The 20,889-nt window shown below is 43.2% G+C and overlaps 1 protein-coding gene across 1 annotated transcript in view; it reads left to right on the top strand.

Annotated features, from left to right (window-relative positions):
- Positions 1-20,889, top strand: part of NAGA (alpha-N-acetylgalactosaminidase) — a 346,756-nt gene that overhangs the window by 307,502 nt on the left and 18,365 nt on the right. Inside the window, exon 6 of the mRNA XM_085601095.1 lies at positions 8,500-8,697. Coding sequence (XP_085457221.1) covers positions 8,500-8,697 — 198 coding nt within the window. The remainder of the gene's footprint in view (positions 1-8,499; positions 8,698-20,889) is intronic.

Here is a 20,889-nt window from a genome sequence, read left to right as displayed (position 1 = left end):
CAGCCCGCGCGGGCAGGAAACGACAGGGGGTGTAGACCTGACCACCCTCTTCTTCCTGCTAGACAGCAAGCCCTGCTCCTGCAAGGGGATGAGCCCCACTGGGGAGGGGGCGAAACTCTGAACAGGAACTACTCAAACTAGACTAAGCTGCTGGATCTTAAGACGTCCAGGCGTTTACTACGGACTGCGGACTGCAGTCAATGTCAACGCCATGATGACTGCGGCACAACAAGAGGCACAACAAGAGGGAGTGGAAGGGAGTGAAAGGTGAAAAAACGACAAGTTAATGTAAGCGGTCACCTTTGCTTCTTAAGCTTCTTGCTTCTTACGCTCTCCTGCTGCGTTACATCGTGTTACATCGGGACTGATAAACTGTTGAACCTGAGCTTCCAAATATGAAACTGAGTGTAATAGACTGTGAGTGCGCGGTCTGAGCGGTCTGAGCGCAAGGCTCCCCCCTAATCTCCTGTTGACCTCCTATTGACTTCCCACTTTCTCGCTATCTCGCTATTAGCTATAGCTTGCTCGCTACCCCTTCAGGATCTTCTTCAGGATCTCGGACTTACCGCTTTGGTGTGTTAGCAGAGATTGCATTACGCATGGCTCATTTACGGAAAACGAGGCGCGAAAGGATTTAACGCGAAGCAAGTCAAGTTGAAGCTTTCCGTATTTGCGATTCTGCTGCAGCCTCGGCTTCTGTTAACGGCCTCTGTTTTTCCGCCTCTCTCCCGCCTCTCTCCCCCTTCGTTAATCTCTGTGCTCTTGCTCAGCACTCTGTGTTCCACGCCGATCACCGGCCGCCGACCGCCGGCTGCTGGCACTGGCTGGCTGACATCACCTGTCATCTGCAGACACGGCTGCAGAGGGATATGTAGGTGAGAAGATCACGTGAGACGTGAGACTGTGTGATTATGTTTTTGTGAAGAAGACGTTCTAATCAATCTAGTACGAAAGGGCGGGGGAGTGGGGGGAGGAAAAAAAAAAAAAAGAGAATTAAAGAATTAAAGAATTAAAGAGAGCAAGTAAGGACAGTAAGGAAAGTTGGAAAAGCGAGGGAAAGAAAAATAAATAACAGCACAACAATACGACACTACTATATATACCTATATACCTGGTGTGAATAGGAGTGAGGGAGCAAAGGGAACAAAAGGAATAAAGTGAGCTGAACGTATGGGCTCTCTTTTGATTGGTCTAAGGTCTCAGGTGGTCTATTTTGACCTACAGCTGGGGAAAAATACAGGCCTTCCTATTAAATCTCCTTGGGCAAGAAGGGGATATGCTGGATCTCTAAAGCTACTTAAAACAGCGTTAAGATTTAAAGCTGGAGGTCCTGGGGCCAGAGGAGCCAGAGGCAACGCAGTGCTGTCAGAAAATATAACGGAAATCATCATACAAATTTCGAATACAATCATGGAGAAAGATGTGGAAAAAGATAAAGAGAAAAACAATGATATAACTAGGGACTCTGTCCCGCAAGATGAAACTCAAACTCTAACTCAAAATCAGAATCAACCTGAGATAAAGAACGGTACAATAGCCGATACAACTGATACAACTGATACAACCGATACAAAAGCTAAAGCAAAGGCTCAGACCCAGACCCAGGCTCAGACCCAGATACAAGGAGAGGCCGATCAAGAGAAACTCGAAATACAAGAAAGCTATGAAAGAGAAGAGAATATAGAGTATTCAGAGGACCACGATAGAGGAAATACTAAAGAGATCCTTAATTCACAAGGATCTCAGAAGATAAAAGGAAAACAAAGACGACCCGAAACCAGGGGTTACAAAGCAATGGAAAAAAACGACGAAAGCAACGGCGATGGCAAAACGAAGGATATCAAGTTTGATGGAAAAGAGAGAAACATCGAGACTGGTCAGATTGAACAGAAACGCAATAAGGAAGCTGAGAAACTAAAAAAGAAAGCTAAGGAAAATCAGAGATCAAAAGAGAAAGAAAAGGAAAAAGAATGGACAAGCAGGGAGAATCCTGACTTATTGGAGAAAAAGGCTAAAAGACTACAGACGATTAAAAAATTGAAAGCTGCGGCTAATATAACGGGGCACTCAATAGGCTCCCAACCCAGAATTTCAAATATATTTAGTCCAGCGATTAAAGAAAGACAGCAGAATGGCCCCTATAATGAAATTGTACCAATCACAATGGATCAACAAGGATTACAAAATAGGACCATGACTGCTGTAGCAGAGGTTTTAGTCCCGGCGGAACATCTTGAACAACGAAATATGCGGAAAGTGAAAGGCAGCACTACAGCAGAACTGTCAAATACAAACCAACCTACGAAGGAGTATGCCTCGGCAGAAGTTTCCGATGGCTCTGAATCAGAGATCTATGAGACAGGAATATCAATTTCCAGTGAATATAGTGTATTCAGCAAATCCAGCGAAGAGACCGAACATGGCAAGAATTCTAGACAGGAGGGACTGGACAAAAAAGTACTTTTACCGACAGAAATCGGATCTAAAAACACTCTACTTTGCGATTATATTTTAACAAAGAAATCCGGGAGAAAAAGAAGTAAACCCAAAAGGCACCTAAACATAACTCAGGATGAAACAACAGATCCTGGGAGTAATCCAGAACAAAAAACAGCGAGAACCAAACTATCACGCAAAAGTCCTCATCGCAAAACAAACGCAGAATCTGAAAGAAATAAGAATATTTTTCTTGATGATCCGGATGACGATGAGCAGCTGCAGCATAGAGAACCTACATTGAGTGAAGTTTTCGAATCAATCAAAAATTTTCATCAAGATGTAAAGAAAGATAGTCAAAGAAACCATGTCGCCATTCAAAAATTGGAAGGTGCTATCAATAAAGTTGGCAATACATGTCAGGAAATCTCCGATAGAATGTGTTCGGTAGAAGTTCGAGCAGAAAACCTGGAATCAGACGTTGGCAAATTACAAATCCAAGCCAAGGAGCATGAGGGTATAATCAAAGACCTAATGACAAAGGTCGAAGACCAAGAAAACAGAACAAGAAGGAACAATCTTCGATTTCTTGGGATTCCTGAGGGCTTGGAAGGTAGTGACCCAAGAAATTTCATGATCAATCTACTGAAATCCACTTTCCCGGAACTTAACTCCTGGGAAATGGATAAAGAAGTATGCCGAGCACACCGCTTTCCACTGACAACACCAAAACGGTTAGAGAAATCACTTAAATATCCAAGAGCTTTCCTAGTCAACTTTGGGAACTTTGTGGTACGAGACACTATATATGATCTGGCTAGGCCAACGGCTCAAAGAGAATATAGGGGCTGTAAGTTTTTTGTAAGACCGGATTTTGCACATGCAACAGTCGAGAGACGATGGCGAATGAGACAGCTGTTCGCCCCCTTTGAAAAACTTGGAGCAACAGTCTACTTGCAAAATCCGGCACGATTAAAAATAATATATAAAGGCACAACAAGGAGCTTCACAAGTGAGATACAGGCGGAGGTCTATCTTAAGGAGGTTGAAGCAAGTATGAAGCAAAACATTGGTAACTGAATAGAAGGAGACATTCAGTGTCGATAAACTATTAAGTACTATTATCGGATGTAAGGTTGTATGGCTGTACTATTATTGGATGTAAGGCTGACACCAAGCGTGATTATATAGAAGCAGGCCAGGTAGGAGGCTCAAGCGGGTGGATCACACGGCCATCAACAGCTGGGTGAGTCTAAACCCAGGATGCCTCGAAGGGTGGCAGGAGGGTGGGGGGTGAGAGGGGGGGGATGGGAGGGGGGGAAAGGGGGTTGGGTGGTGGATTTGGGGGGAGAAAATAAAAAACCAAAGAGAGGTCGCACTGCTAAAGGGATTGTGTATGAAGGAGGAAATTTGAAACAAATGATGGGCTCTTATTACGAATTCAGGTATCCGGACAGGTTGATGCTATGGAAGTATTTAAAAATTGACAATGTCAAAACTTAGTATTGGATCTCTCAATATAGGAGGATTAAATAATTGGAAAAAGAGGGGGAAGCTTGAACAGTATCTAAATATGATAAACTTAGATTTAATATGTCTACAAGAGACCCACTTACCATGGAGCAAAAAACACTGGTTGAATTTTAAAGGTTATGAATTGTTGTCATGTTCATCCCAGACTTCTATGATAAGAGGCGTGGCCATAATTGGTAAAGTGGGGCTAGGGGGGGCCAAAAGGTGCAAGGCGGATTCACTAGGAAGATGGGCAATATGCGAAATGAATTTAGGTTTCACTATTTGCACAGTATATGGATCTAACACAGATGAGCCACAAGTTTTTAGTCAGATTGAAAACGAACTAATCGATTGGCATACTAATATAATACTATGTGGAGATTTTAACATTTCTGCGAATTTCACGGATGATAGTGTTTACATAGGCAGGAAGCCAAGGGTGTTCAGAGCAATTATGTCAATGATGGAGTCACATGGCTTATATGATGTGTGGGGAAACTTATCGACCGGAGATCCAGGGTTCACGTATTACTCACATCCTTATAATAAATATTCGAAATTAGATTACTTTATGATCTCGAATACCCTACTTAAGAGTGTTCAAATCAACAAGCTTCCTAAAATCATGTCAGATCATAACCCCCTAGTCCTAAATATGATCATTAATAGATCATTCAAGGTCCCTAGACCTTGGACATTCGATAAAAAACTGCTAGCAGATGCCGCCTACATTACTCGTATGAAAAAATGGTCTCAGTCCTTTTTCGACGCCAATAGGTATAGCGCCTCACGGGGAGTGGTGTGGGATAGCTTTAAGGCAGGAATAAGAGGAGAGACCATAAGCTATACCACCAACTTATGGAAAAAGGCTAAAAGTGAAAGGGAAGAATGGATGGGAAAATTGAGCGAGGCAGAGACACAACATAGACAAGATTTAATTACAGGTGATCAATCTGATGAGAGCCTACATAAAGTAAATTCCATAAAAGCTGAGATCCAGAAACAATTAGCAAGAAAGGCGGCAGCATATTACCAGGCACAGAGATCATGTCTCTATGAAACCGGTGAGCAAGCAGGTAGAGCTCTTGCCCTGCGAATTAGGCAGGTTGCAAGTAAAAACACTGTGTCACAAATCGAATATCAGGGCCAAATATATAACAAACCAGGTGAAATTTTGGAGGGGTTTAGGAAATTCTATCAAGAACTATATCAGGAGGAAGCAGCTGGAGGGCACACGAATACAAGCTGGTTAGACATGGGCAGTAAATTAAATTTAGGCCAGATTATGTCACTCGAACAGCATATTACAGTGACGGAGATATCGGAAGCTCTGCAAGATCTTGCAAGTGGAAAAGCGGCGGGCCCAGACGCCATACCGTTAGAGGTGTATAAAAGTCTAAGGGAGGAAATAACACCATTGTTCTTAGATCTATTCAATGGGGTTATGAATACCGGAATAATACCAGAGTCTTGGCAAGAAACTAATATAGTAATCTTTCATAAAAAAGGGAAATCAAAGACTAACCCGGGTTCCTACAGGCCAATATCACTGATCAACAGCGATAAGAAGCTATATGCCAAAATTATGGCTGCTCGTATCGGGTGGGTTATTGCGTCCCTGGTCTCCCCCTGGCAGCATGGATTTATCCCAGGAAGAGGAACTACAAACCATATTAGGAGAGCTATTACATTATTTGACATTGGTGCTGCCAGGGGAGAGAGGGTCGCAATGATCCTCCTTGACGCAGAGAAGGCATTTGATCGCGTTAGATGGAGCTTTCTATGGAAGGTTATGGAAGCAAGGGGATTTGGCCCTAGAATTTGTCAAGCTATTCGTGCTATGTATTCATCACCCACGGCCAGAATTCAATCAATGGGGGAAACATCAGATAGGATTAATATAACAAGGGGTACTAGACAGGGCTGCCCATGTTCTCCAATTTTGTTCGCACTTTATATAGATCCCTTAATTACACAATTAATGAACAGTGCGATTATCAAACCAGTAACATCAAATGGGTTTCATACTAAAATTCTCGCTTATGCGGATGACTTAGCAGTCATCACAAAGGATCCAGAGCTAGCTATGAGGGAGGTAGTTAACATAACTGGTCAGTTTGGAGATGTGTCTGGCTACCGATTAAATGTTGACAAAACTCAGGTATTATGCTAAAAAAAAATAGCCAAGGTGGATGGAAGATATGTAGGATCTGTAGTTTACCTCGGTATAATAATAAATGCAGAACCAGGTAAAATAATTGATGACAATTACACCCCTCTCTTGAAATCTATGGAAACAGACCTAAAACGAATGGATTCATTACAGCTGTCATTGATAGGGAGGGCTAACGTTATAAAAATGACAATGTTTCCTAAGGTGCTCTACAAACTAAGATCAATCCCATTTAAAATTGATGAGAAAATTATTAGAAGGATTGAGGCCATGTTTTTGAAATTTTTATGGCAATATGGTAAAATACGGCGGTCAAATAGATATATGTCATTACCTCAAGATAGAGGTGGTTTGGGACTGCCTGATATTAAGAGCTACCATCTTGCATGCCTCCTTACAGACATGGCTATTCTACTCCATCCGGGTGGCCCAACCCTCAGACAGTCGGCAATACCATCAATTTTTCAGCTATTGGTGGGAGGTGAAGCCGTAGGGCTTTTATTAAGGCAAACTCAGAAGAGTTATTTCAAGGAAACTGGATATAAGACGCTCGAGGATGTATGGTATATTTGGAAAACTGTAAAAAAAGCTCTAGATATACCTACCATCCACTATCGCACACCACTTTGGAACTCAACACTTTTTCCAAATCTTAGTAGGGATGGAACGTGGCGTCATTGGGAGAGTCAGGGTATAGTTGAGCTGGGGCAAATAATGATTGGCGATCAGTGCAGAACACTTGAGGAACTTACACAGCACTATTCCCTACGAGGTTATCAAGAATTCAAATACATGCAGATTGTAAATAGAATTAAATCAATTAGGCCATGTATCACTCTGCAAGGGAAATATGAACTAATTGAGTATTTGAAGATAGGGGGCCATAGAATTAGAGATATATATAAAATATTCAATGATGCAATAACAGATGATGTCGGCAAAACTGAAGCTGCATGGTCCAAAAAACTGGGAGATCCAGAAATAGATGTTGATAAGGCGTTAGCTATGGACAAGAGGTTCCTACGCTCCTCGAATCTCAGGGCCCAACATTACAAAACCCTATTTAACTTATACTATACGCCTGAAAAACTATTTTCATGGGGGAAAGCGATAGACAGTAACTGCCCCAGATGTGGAAAAGGTACGGCAGATCTTATACACATGTTCCATGGTTGTGAAAAATTGAAATCAATCAAAATTGAAATAACACGGTTTTTAGAGGGGTTACTCGATGTTAAAATTAGCCTATCCCCGACCCTGATAATAATTGGCTGTGACGCGAAACTAAACATAAGTATTGAGGCTGAAGCTTTAGTCTTTATCTCTGTAGCAGTTCTTAGGATTCTAATTAGCGCAGCCTGGAAGGATACAGAAGCCCCAACTTTTCAAATGTGGTTGTGTAGAATGTTGGGTATACATAATATTGAGGAGGCATTATATGACTTAAAGGGAGCCAAGTTAAGGGATGTGGGCAAGCGACTCTGGGCCCCAGTGGCTTCATGGAGGACAGCAAAATTAACCACAAACTAATGATATATTGCCTGTATCGATATTTAATATGCTAATTTAATTTCCATTGTTTTTCACTGCTTATCACTCTGTCTGTTTTTGCATTGCATGTGGGTATAATGCAATATTCCATTTTATTTTATTTCTTGTATCTATGTACCCATTCAGTAATATGTATTTGCTGGTACGAACTCTCAAATAAAAAAATAAAAAAAAAAAAAAAAAATAAAGAAAGATAGCAATGATGGATAACTGTTGTTACAAGTAAGTGACTTTTTCTTCTCTTTCATGGGGCACTTCTTTTAAGTCAGAAGCAATCCTCTTTCCTAGTCAGACTAGTAATAAAGTAGATTGTTGTGCAATAACCAAGGTCCACAGTTCCCATAAAACAAACTAAGGCTACTTCCACTGATAGGGTGTCAATGGCAACTGGTGGTGTCTACTTCATTATAGTCCATGATTCAAGCTCTGAAGGCTGCAGACATTATAGTTACATCGCCCCTATTAATTCTCATTTTTCTTCCAAAAGAAGGTGTGCAAACGTGTTTTTCTTGTCACTTATTCTACCATGTTTTACGTTTTTGAATTCAATAAATGTTTAGAAAAAATAAACAACATTTGGCTGATAGTGACTTGAGTTAGACTACAAGAAATATTATTATAATTTAAAAAAGTGGCTTTTCTAAAGGAAACTAGTTGACATATATGTTTTATAAAAAGGGTCTGGGGTCCCACATGTTGCTGTGATTATTCAGTGCTCATGACTTCAATTAAGAACCCCTTGAAGGAAAACTACGATCACATGTAAGAAACTTTTCCTTTCTTTTCTATTTCCTCTCTGATCGTTTGCATCTCACCTTCTACAGTTGGTCATTGGTAACTTTGGCCTCAGTGTTGAACAGTCCAAGTCTCAGATGGCCCTCTGGGCTGTGATGGCGGCACCTCTGCTCATGTCTAATGACCTGCGGACCATCTCCACGGAAGAGCGTGACATCCTTCAGAACCGCCTGATTATCAAGATCAACCAGGACCCGCTGGGGATCCAGGGCCGACGTGTGCTCAAGGTAGAGGTGGGGACATAGGGATCAAGGGCTGGTGGATGCTGAAGGTAGAAGTGGGGTCGTGAGCTAAGAGGTCAGCTACTGCTGAAGGTAGAGTCAGGCTTAGGAATCCAGGGTCTTGGCACACTGAAGGTAGAGGTAGGCCTGGTTATAAGAGGCCAGCAGGTGCAGACTGCAGAGGTGTGATCTGTGACTCTGAGATTGGCATGTCCTGTAAGTAAAGGCAGGACTTGAGTCTGACAGTGGTGAATACTAAAAGTAGGTATGGGGCATAGAGATTCTGGGCTTGCAAGTTTTGAAGGGCTGGGAGTGCAGGGCAAGTGGGTGCTGAAGGTACAGGTCTGGGTGGGCTGCCAGAGGCTGGTGGATTCTGAAGGTAGAGGTGAAAGCTGGACTCGTAGGTCAGCAGGTGCAGAAGGTAGAAATAGGTAATTTAATGACTAGCCTAACCCTTAGAACTGACCCAGAATGGGCATAGGGCAATATTCCAGTATGTTTCTGCACAGGCAACGTGATTTCAAAAGAAAAGAACAATGTCATAATTGAAAGTGTCATTTAAGCTCAGTAGAAAACTGTGAAACAAAAATTGATTTCTAAACTCAAGGTGTTGCAAGGTTTACAAGTGGAGACAGTGATTGTATAATACAACATGAGGTATGTATATTGAGTAAACATGTTACAAAAAGTCTTGACTGTACAGTATTTAGGTACACAGTATCCCCCATGGTTAACTGTAAATTTTTCGGATTGATGCTTCTAATTGCAGAACCTCACCTTGTGAATTTCCCAGGTGCCAGACTGGATTGGGAAACGCTTGCATTAACTCCTGTGAGCTGGAAGGTTTTGCTGTCTGCCTCCATTACGACTGTGTTCTGCCTCAAAGTATGTTACCCCTACATGCTGATGTTGTTTTGAATTTCGCAGTGACCTTTAATGTGGACCCTTAGCTTTGGTACTGTTACTGAAGTTTCTTCTCAAACTTTTCTGGCAGTGTGCATGGATGTTGCCACCTGAAATAACGTTCAAGTGGTGCCAGATGTCGTCAACAGATGTCATTCACAGATGTGCATTACATCTGACTTTGTGCCTCCACACCAAACATGCCTCTAAGTCCTGGTACAAATGCTCCTTCTAACTTCCATAGACCTTCAGAGAATGAGAAGCTACGTGCTATGTTACTGTACAGGAAAAAACGAGGTCAGTCCTGCTGTAAGTTGGGAGGCCATTTCTGGCCCCGTTCACCATCTTGGGATAAGTCCAGACCAGGTTTAAGAGAGAAATTGAGGAAAAGCACAAAAAGTTCAAGGAAAGCTCTTTGACTTTGAGATGCTTCCGCTCTAGGAATGGTATCTAGGTCAGTGATTGCAGAAACAACCTGATTCCTACTTTGAACTATGACTTAGATCCAATACTTGACATGGCACAAGTGATTCCTGCTTTCTCTGGGCCATTTTCTACTCTGCAGCAAATTGCAGCCTTAAAAGAGGCCCTGCTGCAGCTTTTTTAAGATCGCTCCAGGTCCTTTTGGCATACCTTCTCGTACCATTGATCATTCAAGGGTCTCCAGATGGACTTCTGTTCCAGGGACATCCTCTTGCACCAACTAACCACGGTGCTACCTCAGTCCACACAGCTTTCAGCACCAGGACATGCCTTGGCTTCTTTTCTACAGGCCTTGCCAGGTGTTCCTTCACTGGGGTCATCCTTTACTCCAGACCTGCTGTTTTTGGCCCCCAAAACAACTCTGATTTAGAATCAGCTTCTTCATAGGCTCACCTAATGCTGCACTGACTGTAGGTTGAAGAGGGCTATCCCCCTTTCCTCTACCTCGACAAGAGTATTTTTGAGGCTGGAGGTTCCTTTTGTTTTAAACTCGAATGCTGCGCAGAACCTTGAGCATGCCCCTAATGGTGAGGATTAAGATACAGATCAATTGCTCCCTCCTCATTATACCAATGCGGACCTATATCTTGACTTCCAAAACACCATTGGCACCGATACTTCACCGGAGCTAGACTTAAGTCTGCCTCTAGGCCTCAACAGAAGAGGGTGCTTTTTTGCAGTGGTATTTCATAGGGCTGCAGAAGTATTAGAATTACAACTTCCGGCAGAGGAGATAAAGTTCAATCGCTTGAAGGATAGTATGCAGCCTGGGTCTTCCTCTTTGGAACCCTTGCTGCCTTTCACCTTGATTAATTCTGTTATAGTAGCCTGGTCAAAACTTTGTTCGGCCTCACCTTTGAAAGTAGCCTGTTGAGTGACGACACAGACTAGAGCCAGGTGACATGAATTTCCTAATACAGCTTCTTACTCCTGACATCCTAGTTGTTCAGGCCTTCTCAAACAAAGTAAAAAAGGAACTTCTTTCCTTTAGAACATTTAGCCCCAATTGCCAAGGAGACACAAAGGATTGAGATGAAGGAAAGTTTTCATTGGCCGGTTTAGCTCTGCATTCTTTGAATCCCATTTGCATCCTATGTTGTTATATTCACACCCTTTGGGATGTGTCATGCAAGGTTTTGCTAGCTTTGTCCGAGATTTTTACCAGTGCTTTTGCCCAAACAGTACAAGCTGGCCAAGATGCGATACAATACATACTGCAATCTGGCCAGAAAGCCAGTAACTCTGTGGCAAGGACCATGGGCACCAGTGCAATCAGCAGTCACCGTGCTTGGATGCCCTGCACCCTGTTTTCTGGGGACATTTAAGCTTCCCTCACAGATATGCCTTTTGAAGGGTCGGGACTGTTTGGCAAGGAAACAGATGTTGCTCTTATGTACTTTATGGGCAGTAGAGCTATGTCCGACTCACTAGGATTACTTTATATTGCTCACCAATTCCATGAGAATTACAGAAGTTCAAGGGATATTTGAGGGGCGGTGCAAGAACAAGACCAGCAGTAACATTAATCAGCCACCCTCTCTTTTCCCAGCACTAACTTAAAACCTTTTTCAATCAACGTTTGGGACCAGTTTGGGGCCGGTCTGTAATTGCCTTCCCTACTGGCACGTGATAGCATCCAGTGGGTCCTTCAAATCGCTCACCTGGGTTATGAAGTCCCCTTTTTGAATACCCCTTCCCATGTTGGACACAGAGAACTGGACGGTGTCCTTGGGCCAGCAAACTGTGTACTTTTATATACTGATCCTGCAGTCCCACTAGAAGCACCTCTGCTTTGTAGTGAAATCGGAGCACTTTACCTGTCCTGGCCTTAGTCCTAATATTGGCCTCTCTCGATGACTGGCTGTGTAAGTCGGGCTCGTCTCAGATACTGTCAGAGATCTTGCAGAAGATGGTGTCTTATTCGTTGGCCCTTTATTTCTTCAGTAACTAGTCCAGATCCCATATTTCTCCATCTAAAAGGCTACCCTTTGTTGTGGCAGTTCTTGATATGGTCACTCTAAAGGTGTATCCAAAAGAGATAGATATTGTCCCAGCCTCAATAGTTCTGAGGGGGCTTGGCTTTCTGGTGTCTTGATTTTTTCTGATTCCTCACACTTACTGGCACATGAAACCTATGTCTACAGTGCGCCCAGCATTGGGTTTGCCTTTCCAACTGGATTCACTTCTATGGCGAGGCTGCCAGCAACCTTCAGTGGTGGGTAAAGAAAGTCAACCTGACATGCAACAAATTGTTTGCCACACCAGAGGTCACGACGTGATGGATGCTTCATCTTCCGATTAGAGAGTTCACTTGTATGAGGTAGAAATCAGAAGAATTTGATCTCTGAAAGAGCAGTATCATCACATTAATCTTTTGGAGCTGTATGCCATTTCACTGGTCCACCAGGCCTTTCTGCCTTCTATCAAGGGCAAGTTGCTCCTGGTGCAAATGGGCAACATGACTGACAAAGAGTGCTGCAAAAAGCAAATCGGTGTGGGTCACAGGCCCTCTTTCTAGAGGCCTTAACACTGTGGAAATGGCTGGAGCTTCATGGTTTCCTTCCGAAGGTCAATCACTTGGCAGCGTCCCTCAACAATAGGAAGAAGAGCTCAGTGGTATTCATCTTGCTGATTATTAATGATGTCTGCATCCATATGTGGTTCATTATCTTCATCCAATGAGGTGAACCCTCCATCCTCTGCCTCCGAAAATACTCAGTGTCCATACTTATGCACGATGGAGTTTCCTCCTCAGTGGTCTATAGGAAGCACATTTACCTTCCGTAGGGCTGTGGCCCATTATATGCTCTCTGCTGCTGATCCCGCGGATATTGAAGGAAATCAGTCAGGATTTATTGCAGCTGATTCTTTTGGGACTGGATTTGGCCAGTGGGTCTGGTACTCAGAGCTGGTTACCCTCAGCATCTGCCCACTCTTTGGCTTTCACTTTGGGAGGATCTGCTGTCTCAACCACAGAGTACTGCACCTGAACATCCTTAATTTACACCTCCATACATGGTGATTGAGCAGAACCTACTCAGTGGTTGTGTCCTACTATTGGAGGGGTTGAATGTCATTTTGACTGCTCGCCGCTCTCCCTCATAATTGTCTTAATCAGGTCATTGCTTTAAGTTCATCAGCTGGTGTAAGGAAAGCCAGGTTGACCTTCTATAGTCTACATTGTCTGATGTCCTTTTGTTTATGTTGTCTTTGGCCAGACAATGATTTGCTGTGGGCACTGTTAAACGTCACTTGTCTATCCTCTCAGCCTTTCTTCATTTACCTGATCAGCACTCTTTAAACAAATTACCATTGAGATAGCTCTTGAAAGGGTTTTCAGATGTTTCCCTCTGCTCCCTTTGTTATGCTGCAGTGGGTTTTCCATTTAGTTCTCTCTTTCTTTTTATGCACTCCTTTTGAGCCTCTTCATAGTTGTACCCTTGGACTTCTCATTGTGAAGACTGTTTTCAGTTGCTTCTGAAAGTCAACTCAATCTGCTGCAAGTTGTGTCAGTTTAGCCTCTGTGGGCTACCTTCTTTCTTGATAAGATTGTTCTTAGAAGACATACTTTTCAGCTCTCAAACGTGGTGTCACTCTTCAGCGTGGGGCAGTTCACCATATTCCCTATATACTTTTGTCTGCCACATCCATCTAAGGTGGAGAAGAGGCTACACGGTTGGATCTGCAGCGTGCCCTTTGTTTCTGCATTGATAAGTCTAAGTAATACCAGGTAGATGATCATCTGTTTGTTGAATTTGTCAATGTAAAGGGGAAGGCTGTCCAGAACAGAGTATATACTGGTGGATTGCCTTGTGCATGAAACTGTGTTATGGCTTGGTAAATTAGGAGTCTTAGAGCTGATTCTACCAGGGCTAAAGTTAAGAACACTGCCTTAGCTGGAGGGGGGGGGATGTTCTGGTTTTGAACTGCTACTATGAAATCCACATAGGCACATCTACATACTTTATCCAGGCATTACTTCATCAATTGTCAAGTCTGCAGTGAGGGCCATTTTGCCAATTTGGTTCTGCAGGACTTCCTGGTGTATTTGTCACTCCTCACACCCCCCTCTTTGGAAGGGCATTGCTGTGGGATTGATTTGTAATGTAAGGAATCTTTGTTTAAAAGTATCCATGAGAGGAATAAGTTACCTATCTTCAGTAATGCTCTTTTCAGTAGATGCTCTTAGGCCTGGCGGCGCAGGGTACGCCTGAAATCTTCTGAGTTCGCCTTCTAAATGTACAGAGACACGGAACACACTGTTGGCATAGGAACTTCAATTTATTAGCTGCAGCTAGGTACAGTTGTCCTAGAAGTACATCAGTGGTAGGTTCTCAGGAGACTGCCACTTCAATCCGTGGCTCACAGTCTTTTATAGCGCTTAAATCCCCTAAAGCAACAACGCCCTCAATGTGCAAAGAAAAAACATGTCCTCCACTAGCAAACATTCCTTTTACAAGATACAGGATAACAGGTAATAGAAATTCCTTCCCTAGGGTCGTGTTCTCTACCTGACCCTATAGGCCAGGTGGCATGAGCATTCCTAAGTTTAATTAATTTACAACAGGATGTGTTTGCGTGATGCAGGTGGTGATTCGTAAAACAAAGGGAAGGCAGAGAACGATCACCAAGGGTCAATAGATGGTTATCACGGAAATTAGTTGCTTCGAGCCGGGTCCCAGAATGTACCTTGCTCAGAGGAAAAGGAAAAAGGTCATTTAACATGTTACAGTTCAGAGTACGAAGAAACGCTACGAAGGTCGTCGGTGCCTGAGTGAGGGCAACATCACAATGGTGTCAATACGCAAGATGGAGCCGTAATCAAATTTCCTCACTGTCTAATTGCAGATTCTTCATCGCTCGCCCACATTCCCATTCTGTGGAGTGGACTCTTTGGAATAATATCCACAAGAAAAATAAGGTCCTGATTTAGAGTTTGGTAAGTGGGTTACTCCATCACAAATGCCAGTCTTATTACAAGCAAAAATCAATAGGAGAGTGGATCACTGGTCCTGAGAGAACCAGGGTGTTGCACAGTCAGTACTGTGTACTGTTTAAGAAACCCTCATTCACGTCTGGTAAAGGATCGAGAGAAGCGGTATATCTTGGTTCTCCGCTTGATTGCATAATCATTGGGTTAATCCAATGCTTCCTCCACCCGGAGGCTTTTACCACTGGTGGTCTCAGTAGTGATCGTGAATAAAAAAGTGAAGTGACTTGTGGTGAAAAAGGTGTTTTGTTAAAAAATCTCGTAAAGCCAGTAGATATCTTTATTAGTACTGGATTCGGGATAGTTTATAAAAAAATTGTTGTAAATGTGCACGCATCAGACTTATTATGGTCTAGTGCACTTTAAAAAAATTAGTGTCCAAAAAAAGGTCGACATGTTTCAGCCCTCATTAGCCCCGAAGGGTCAGGCGGGCTTTCTTCAGGACCTAGTGCAATGTTGAGTGACCTAAAATTCAAGGCACTCTTGTGGAAGTGCGAGTCTTCACCGGGTCCCAGGAGGCAGAGTCAGCACTGGTCCTAGACCGACGCCGAATAGAGCGTGAGGCGACCCCCCTAGAGTACTCGCGGTGACCTGCAACAAAGGAGACCAGGTTTAAGCTGAACGTGCGAACAAGAGAGGAATACCTATCTCCCCGCACTTCCACAAGAGTACCTTGAATTTTAGGTCACTCAACATTGCACTAGCTCCTGAAGAAAGCCCGCCTGACCCTTCGGGGCTTATGAGGGCTGAAACATGTCGACCTTTTTTTGGACACTAATTTTTTAAAAGTGCACTAGTCCATAATAAGTCTGATGCGTGCACATTTACAACAATTTTTTTTATAAACTATCCCGAATCCAGTACTACTAAAGATATCTACTGGCTTTACAAGATTTTTTAACAAAACACCTTTTTCACCACAAGTCACTTCACTTTTTTATTCACGATCACTACTGAGACCACCAGTGGTAAAAGCCTCCGGGTGGAGGAAGCATTGGATTAACCCAATGATTATGCGATCACGTTAATAACAATCAAGCGGAGAACCAAGATATACCGCTTCTCTCGATCCTTTACCAGACGTGAATGAGGGTTTCTTAAACAGTACACAGTACTGACTGTGCAACACCCTGGTTCTCTCAGGACCAGTGATCCACTCTCCTATTGATTTTTGCTATAAGTGAGACAAGGAAGCTGAGTGGACCTAAGCCTCTTCTTTCTCCCTCTTTTTGATTTTGAGTCTTATTACAAGTGCATAATATCCACTGAATTAAGTGATTCTGTAGCCGCCGCAATTTCTGTACGATTATGGATTTGCCACATTGGTCACTATTGTAATTTAACAAAGTGACACAGAAGTAAGAAGGAGGAAGAGTCACTTTATTCAGGTCATCCGCTCTCTGTGACCGAGGCGCACCGTCAACATTCTAAGGTGAGCTCCCGGACATTCTAACCGAGGATAGAAGGTAGGGGTGGACGGGAGGTACCAAGGGGGGGAAAGCAAGGGTAAATACAACACATCTCCTTACCCATAACTAACATGCAAACATTTTCAAGAAATGAGGAGATATTACGTAGCCAATCTATCCCCACTCCAGGTTTGTACATCCTCCAACTGCACCACATTTTTCCCAAAGTTCTTAACCTTTTGTGGAGGGAAAATTTGCTCTGTCCCACCTGTACCCGGGTGGGTTTTCTTACCACCACGGGGTCGTTAACATTGAGATTAAAATCTTTCACTCCATGTTTTCTGTCATACCAATCTTTGTAACAGGATTGGTGTTGCTGGACTTTAAGATGACTCTCCTTCCTGTTTTACCCCCGTCTATCCAGAGAGGGTTTAATTTGGTGCCAGGCTCTTAGGGCCACAAAAGGAGAGATACCGCTTACACGGTTGGGTGCTGTGTGGTAGGCCCATAAACAGTCTCTCAGAGAATCATCTATGTTGAACCCATTGGATATTGCCAGTTGGATATGATCCTTAATCATGCGGTTCGTCCTTTCTGCTAACCCATTGGCCTTGGGACAGTAGAGTGCAGTCCTTTCGTGCTTGATGTTAAGGTTCTTCAGAAAGGTCTTCATTTCATCACAGGTAAATTGCACCCCATTGTCAGTTACTAGGACCGATGGGATTCCTTCAAATGAGAAAACAGACTTTGAGAAGGTGACGAGATTGTTGGTCGTGGTGGAAGAGGTGAATCTTGCCTTTACCCAGTGTGAGGTGTAGTCCACCAGAACAAACAAACCTTTTTTGTGGACCTAAAGAATCCATTGGACCAATTATGTCCATGGCAAGTTTAGTCCATGGAGCTTCTGGTACCTCTACTGGGGATAACGGAACCTAGTGTAATATCTTTGTCTTGTCGCTTCTAGCGCAACTAATACATTCCTTTACTTTTAATTCCACCCTAGAATCCAGTTTAGGGAACCAAAAGCTGTTCCTTACTTCGCTTTTTGTAATACTTCTCCCTAAGTGTCCCTCATGGGCGAGGTCTATGATTTTGTCTCTTAGTGCCTCGGGTGGAACAATTTTAGTGTTGCGGTAGATTTTGTTTTCGAAAATGGTCAGCTCATTTCTAACCGCCCAAAACTCCTTTAACTCATCCATGACATTGCAGCATTTTTCCGGCCATCCATTGATTATTAATTTTTTAAGGCAATCATTTTAGAGTCCTTCTTCATTTCTTCATCCCATTCCTCCTTTGTGAAAGAGGGAAGATGGATAGATAGGATGGGAGTATCTAAGGGATCCTCATTGATGTTGACTGCAAGGGGTGACCTAGATAAAAAATCCGCCACCACATTTTCCTGTCCCGGCAGATACTCGGTCCTAAAGCAAAATTTCTCCAGCCCCAGGACCCATTTTGCTATTCTGGGGGACTCACAGTGTACTTTTTTTGATGAGAAAATGTGAGTCAAAGGCTCATGGTCTGTGCGGACCGTGAATTTACTACCCCAAATGAAAGATTTGAAAGGATTAATGGCCCAGTAACATGCCAGGGCTTCTCTTTCAATTACTGAATAGTTCCGTTCAGATTGACTGAGAGTGCGGGAGGCGAAGGCAATAATAGTCTCGCCCCCATCCCCTTTCTGTGATAGGGTGGCCCCTAGACCTGTGTTCGAGGCATCAGTGCTTAAAATGGTTCTCTTTTTATGGTCAAAAGAGCCGAGAGCACGAGAACCTATGATTTCATTCTTTAAACTGATTACAGATTCAGAGTGTTTCTCTTCCCACTTAAATTCTTGTTTAGTCTTCAAAAGTTCTCGCAAACTATCACATTTTTCAGAGAATCTTGGGATGAACTTCGCCATGTACTCAACCAGGCCTAAGAAGGACTTTAGTTCTTCTTTGTTCGTGGGAAAAGGTGCATCTTCCACCGCCTGAATTAGGCTATGTTTTGGTCTTATTCCTTCGAATGATAGATTGTGCCCCAGGTAATCCACTTCCATTACTTTGACCCTACATTTGTCCCGTTTTACGGTCAATCCCGCTTCGGACAGTCTTGCACATACTTTTCTAAACACGGAGTCATGTTCCTCTTCAGTAGCCCCATAGACTAAAACATCGTCTTGGAAACACATACTGTTCGGGATGCCATCCAGTTCCTTTTTGCATAGTTTTTTGGAAAATAGCGGCAGCTGAAGCAAGGCCGAAAGGCATCCTTCTGAACATGTATGTGCCGAATAATTTGGCTTTTCCCATAGTGCTCAACATTTCGTTGATATTGGGGAGGGGGAAACGCTCAACCCAAATATTCTCATTGAGGCTGCGTAAGTCAATGCAATGGCGGATGCCTTGCCCGTTGGCTTTCGAAGCGATGACGATGGCGGCTAACCACTCCGAGGCATCGATTGGTTGTATGACACCTATGTGGCAGAGTTTGTCAAGTTCGTCTTTTAATGGCTGTCTTAAAAGTAAAGGGACTTGGCGAGTTTTGTGCACCACCGGTTTGGCCCCTTGCCTTATCTTTATTTTATGTTGATATTGTTTCAACAACCCAAGATCATCTGAGAAAAGACGTAGAAATTCATCACATAGGGGTCTCTCCTAGTCCACATCTTTGACCAGAATGACCTGATCCTTACTATTAGGGTCAAGAATGATGCCAAGCTCCCTTTGATGTTTCCATCCTAGGAGATTAGAACCTGTGCTCACAAGGTATACCTTCCCTATTATGGATCTACCTTTGAAGCTTATTTGTGTTTCCACCATGCCTACCAACGGGATAGGATCTTTAGTGTAACCATGTGGTGTAATATCAGGTTTATTAATTGCCATGCCCGGATCTCCCTGAATTTTCCTGTAATCTTCCACATTTAGCAAAGTAAAAGGAGAACAGGAGTCTGCAAACAATTCAAAAGATCTGTTGTTGAGTAAGATGTTGCATTTAGGGTACTCCGCGACAAGACTGCCACAAGAGCTTTTTACTTGAAAAATGAATTCAAGTTGATCATCGCTACCCTCATTGATGGCTTTGACTTGACTGATATCTCCATCCGTGCACACTCTTGCTAAATTACCTCTTCTGTTGCACTACTTGCAGTGTGTGTTATGTGCAGTGCACAAGGGACTGTTGGCTAAATGGTTATTACTCCCACATCTGTAGCATTTGAGGTCAGAATGTTCCCTTATGGATTTGTTGGATAGTTCCCCTTTATTTCTGACCTTCCATACGCTTTTGGTGGGAACATCAACCTGTACTGCGGCCACCACTTCTTCTGATACTTTTATTTCCTTCATGCACTTTGCAGTGTGTTCAATAGATTGAGCTATAGAGATAGCTTCTTCCAGCGTGGGATTTTTGGACAACAATTTTTCTTGAATCCTACTGTTGCTCGTACACCTTACTAACTGGTCTTGTATTAGAGAGTCATTGAGATCCCCAAAGTCACACCTTTGGGTTAGGCCTCTCAAGGCCGCAATATAGTTTTTCACAGATTCACTTTTGCCTTGAGCACGGTTGAAAAATTTGTGACGTTCTAAGACAACATTTATTTTATCCCCAAAGTGGTTTCCTAACTTTAGCAGGGTGATTTCATATGCATCCAGATCATCTTCTTCATCAAGTTCCGGTTCAGGCAGGGTCTCGTACACTTTGCGACCATGGACACCCAGATTATGTAGGAAAATGTGCTGCTTCCGTAAGGCAGAAAACATTCCCCCCCCCCCCATGGCAATTAAATAGGACTCAGATAGTTTAGTCCATTCTTTCCAATGGATATCAGGTTCTCCCCATTCATTTAAAAGTGAGGGGGGTTGACAAATGCCTAGAGTGCCCATGCTAGAAAGGAATAAGAGAAGTAACAATCCCAAGTGAAAAGGGAAAAAATAAGAGGCCCTGGAAGATGTGAGGAGCACAAAATAGGGGGAAAGCAGAGATGGGGTACTATATGCTCCGTATATTCCCCCCCCCCTTTGTTTACAACACAGTCGAAATGGAAGATTAACTGCTGGAGGAGGATGTAAGTTTGGCAGATCCCCACAAAGTAGATCCAGCGCTGGCTGGGTTGGGAGGAGAATATGGAAGGGAAAAGTTAATTGCAGAAGTTTTCAAAGAAGAATGCAGGCAAGAAACCTTGAGCTGGCGTTTCCCAAAGAAGATGTGGGTGAAAATACAGGATAAAGTCACAGTACTTCCAGAGGAGGGAGTAGTGCGGTGAATAGCGCTATGGCAATAAGCGCGGAAAATGGGAAGCAAGAAAATAGTTTCACCTCACCGTACTTATGAGCCAAACGACCTTGCCCAAAACCCCTCCAGCTGACAATGCCGCAGGTACAGCAACCCTGTAAGGAGACGAGCTGCTAGGAAGTTCCGCCCGCT

Source organism: Triturus cristatus, chromosome 4_2 (genome assembly GCF_964204655.1).
Source record: "Triturus cristatus chromosome 4_2, aTriCri1.1, whole genome shotgun sequence".
NCBI classification, from domain to species: domain Eukaryota; kingdom Metazoa; phylum Chordata; class Amphibia; order Caudata; family Salamandridae; genus Triturus; species Triturus cristatus.
This window is presented reverse-complemented; position numbering and strand designations above follow the sequence as displayed.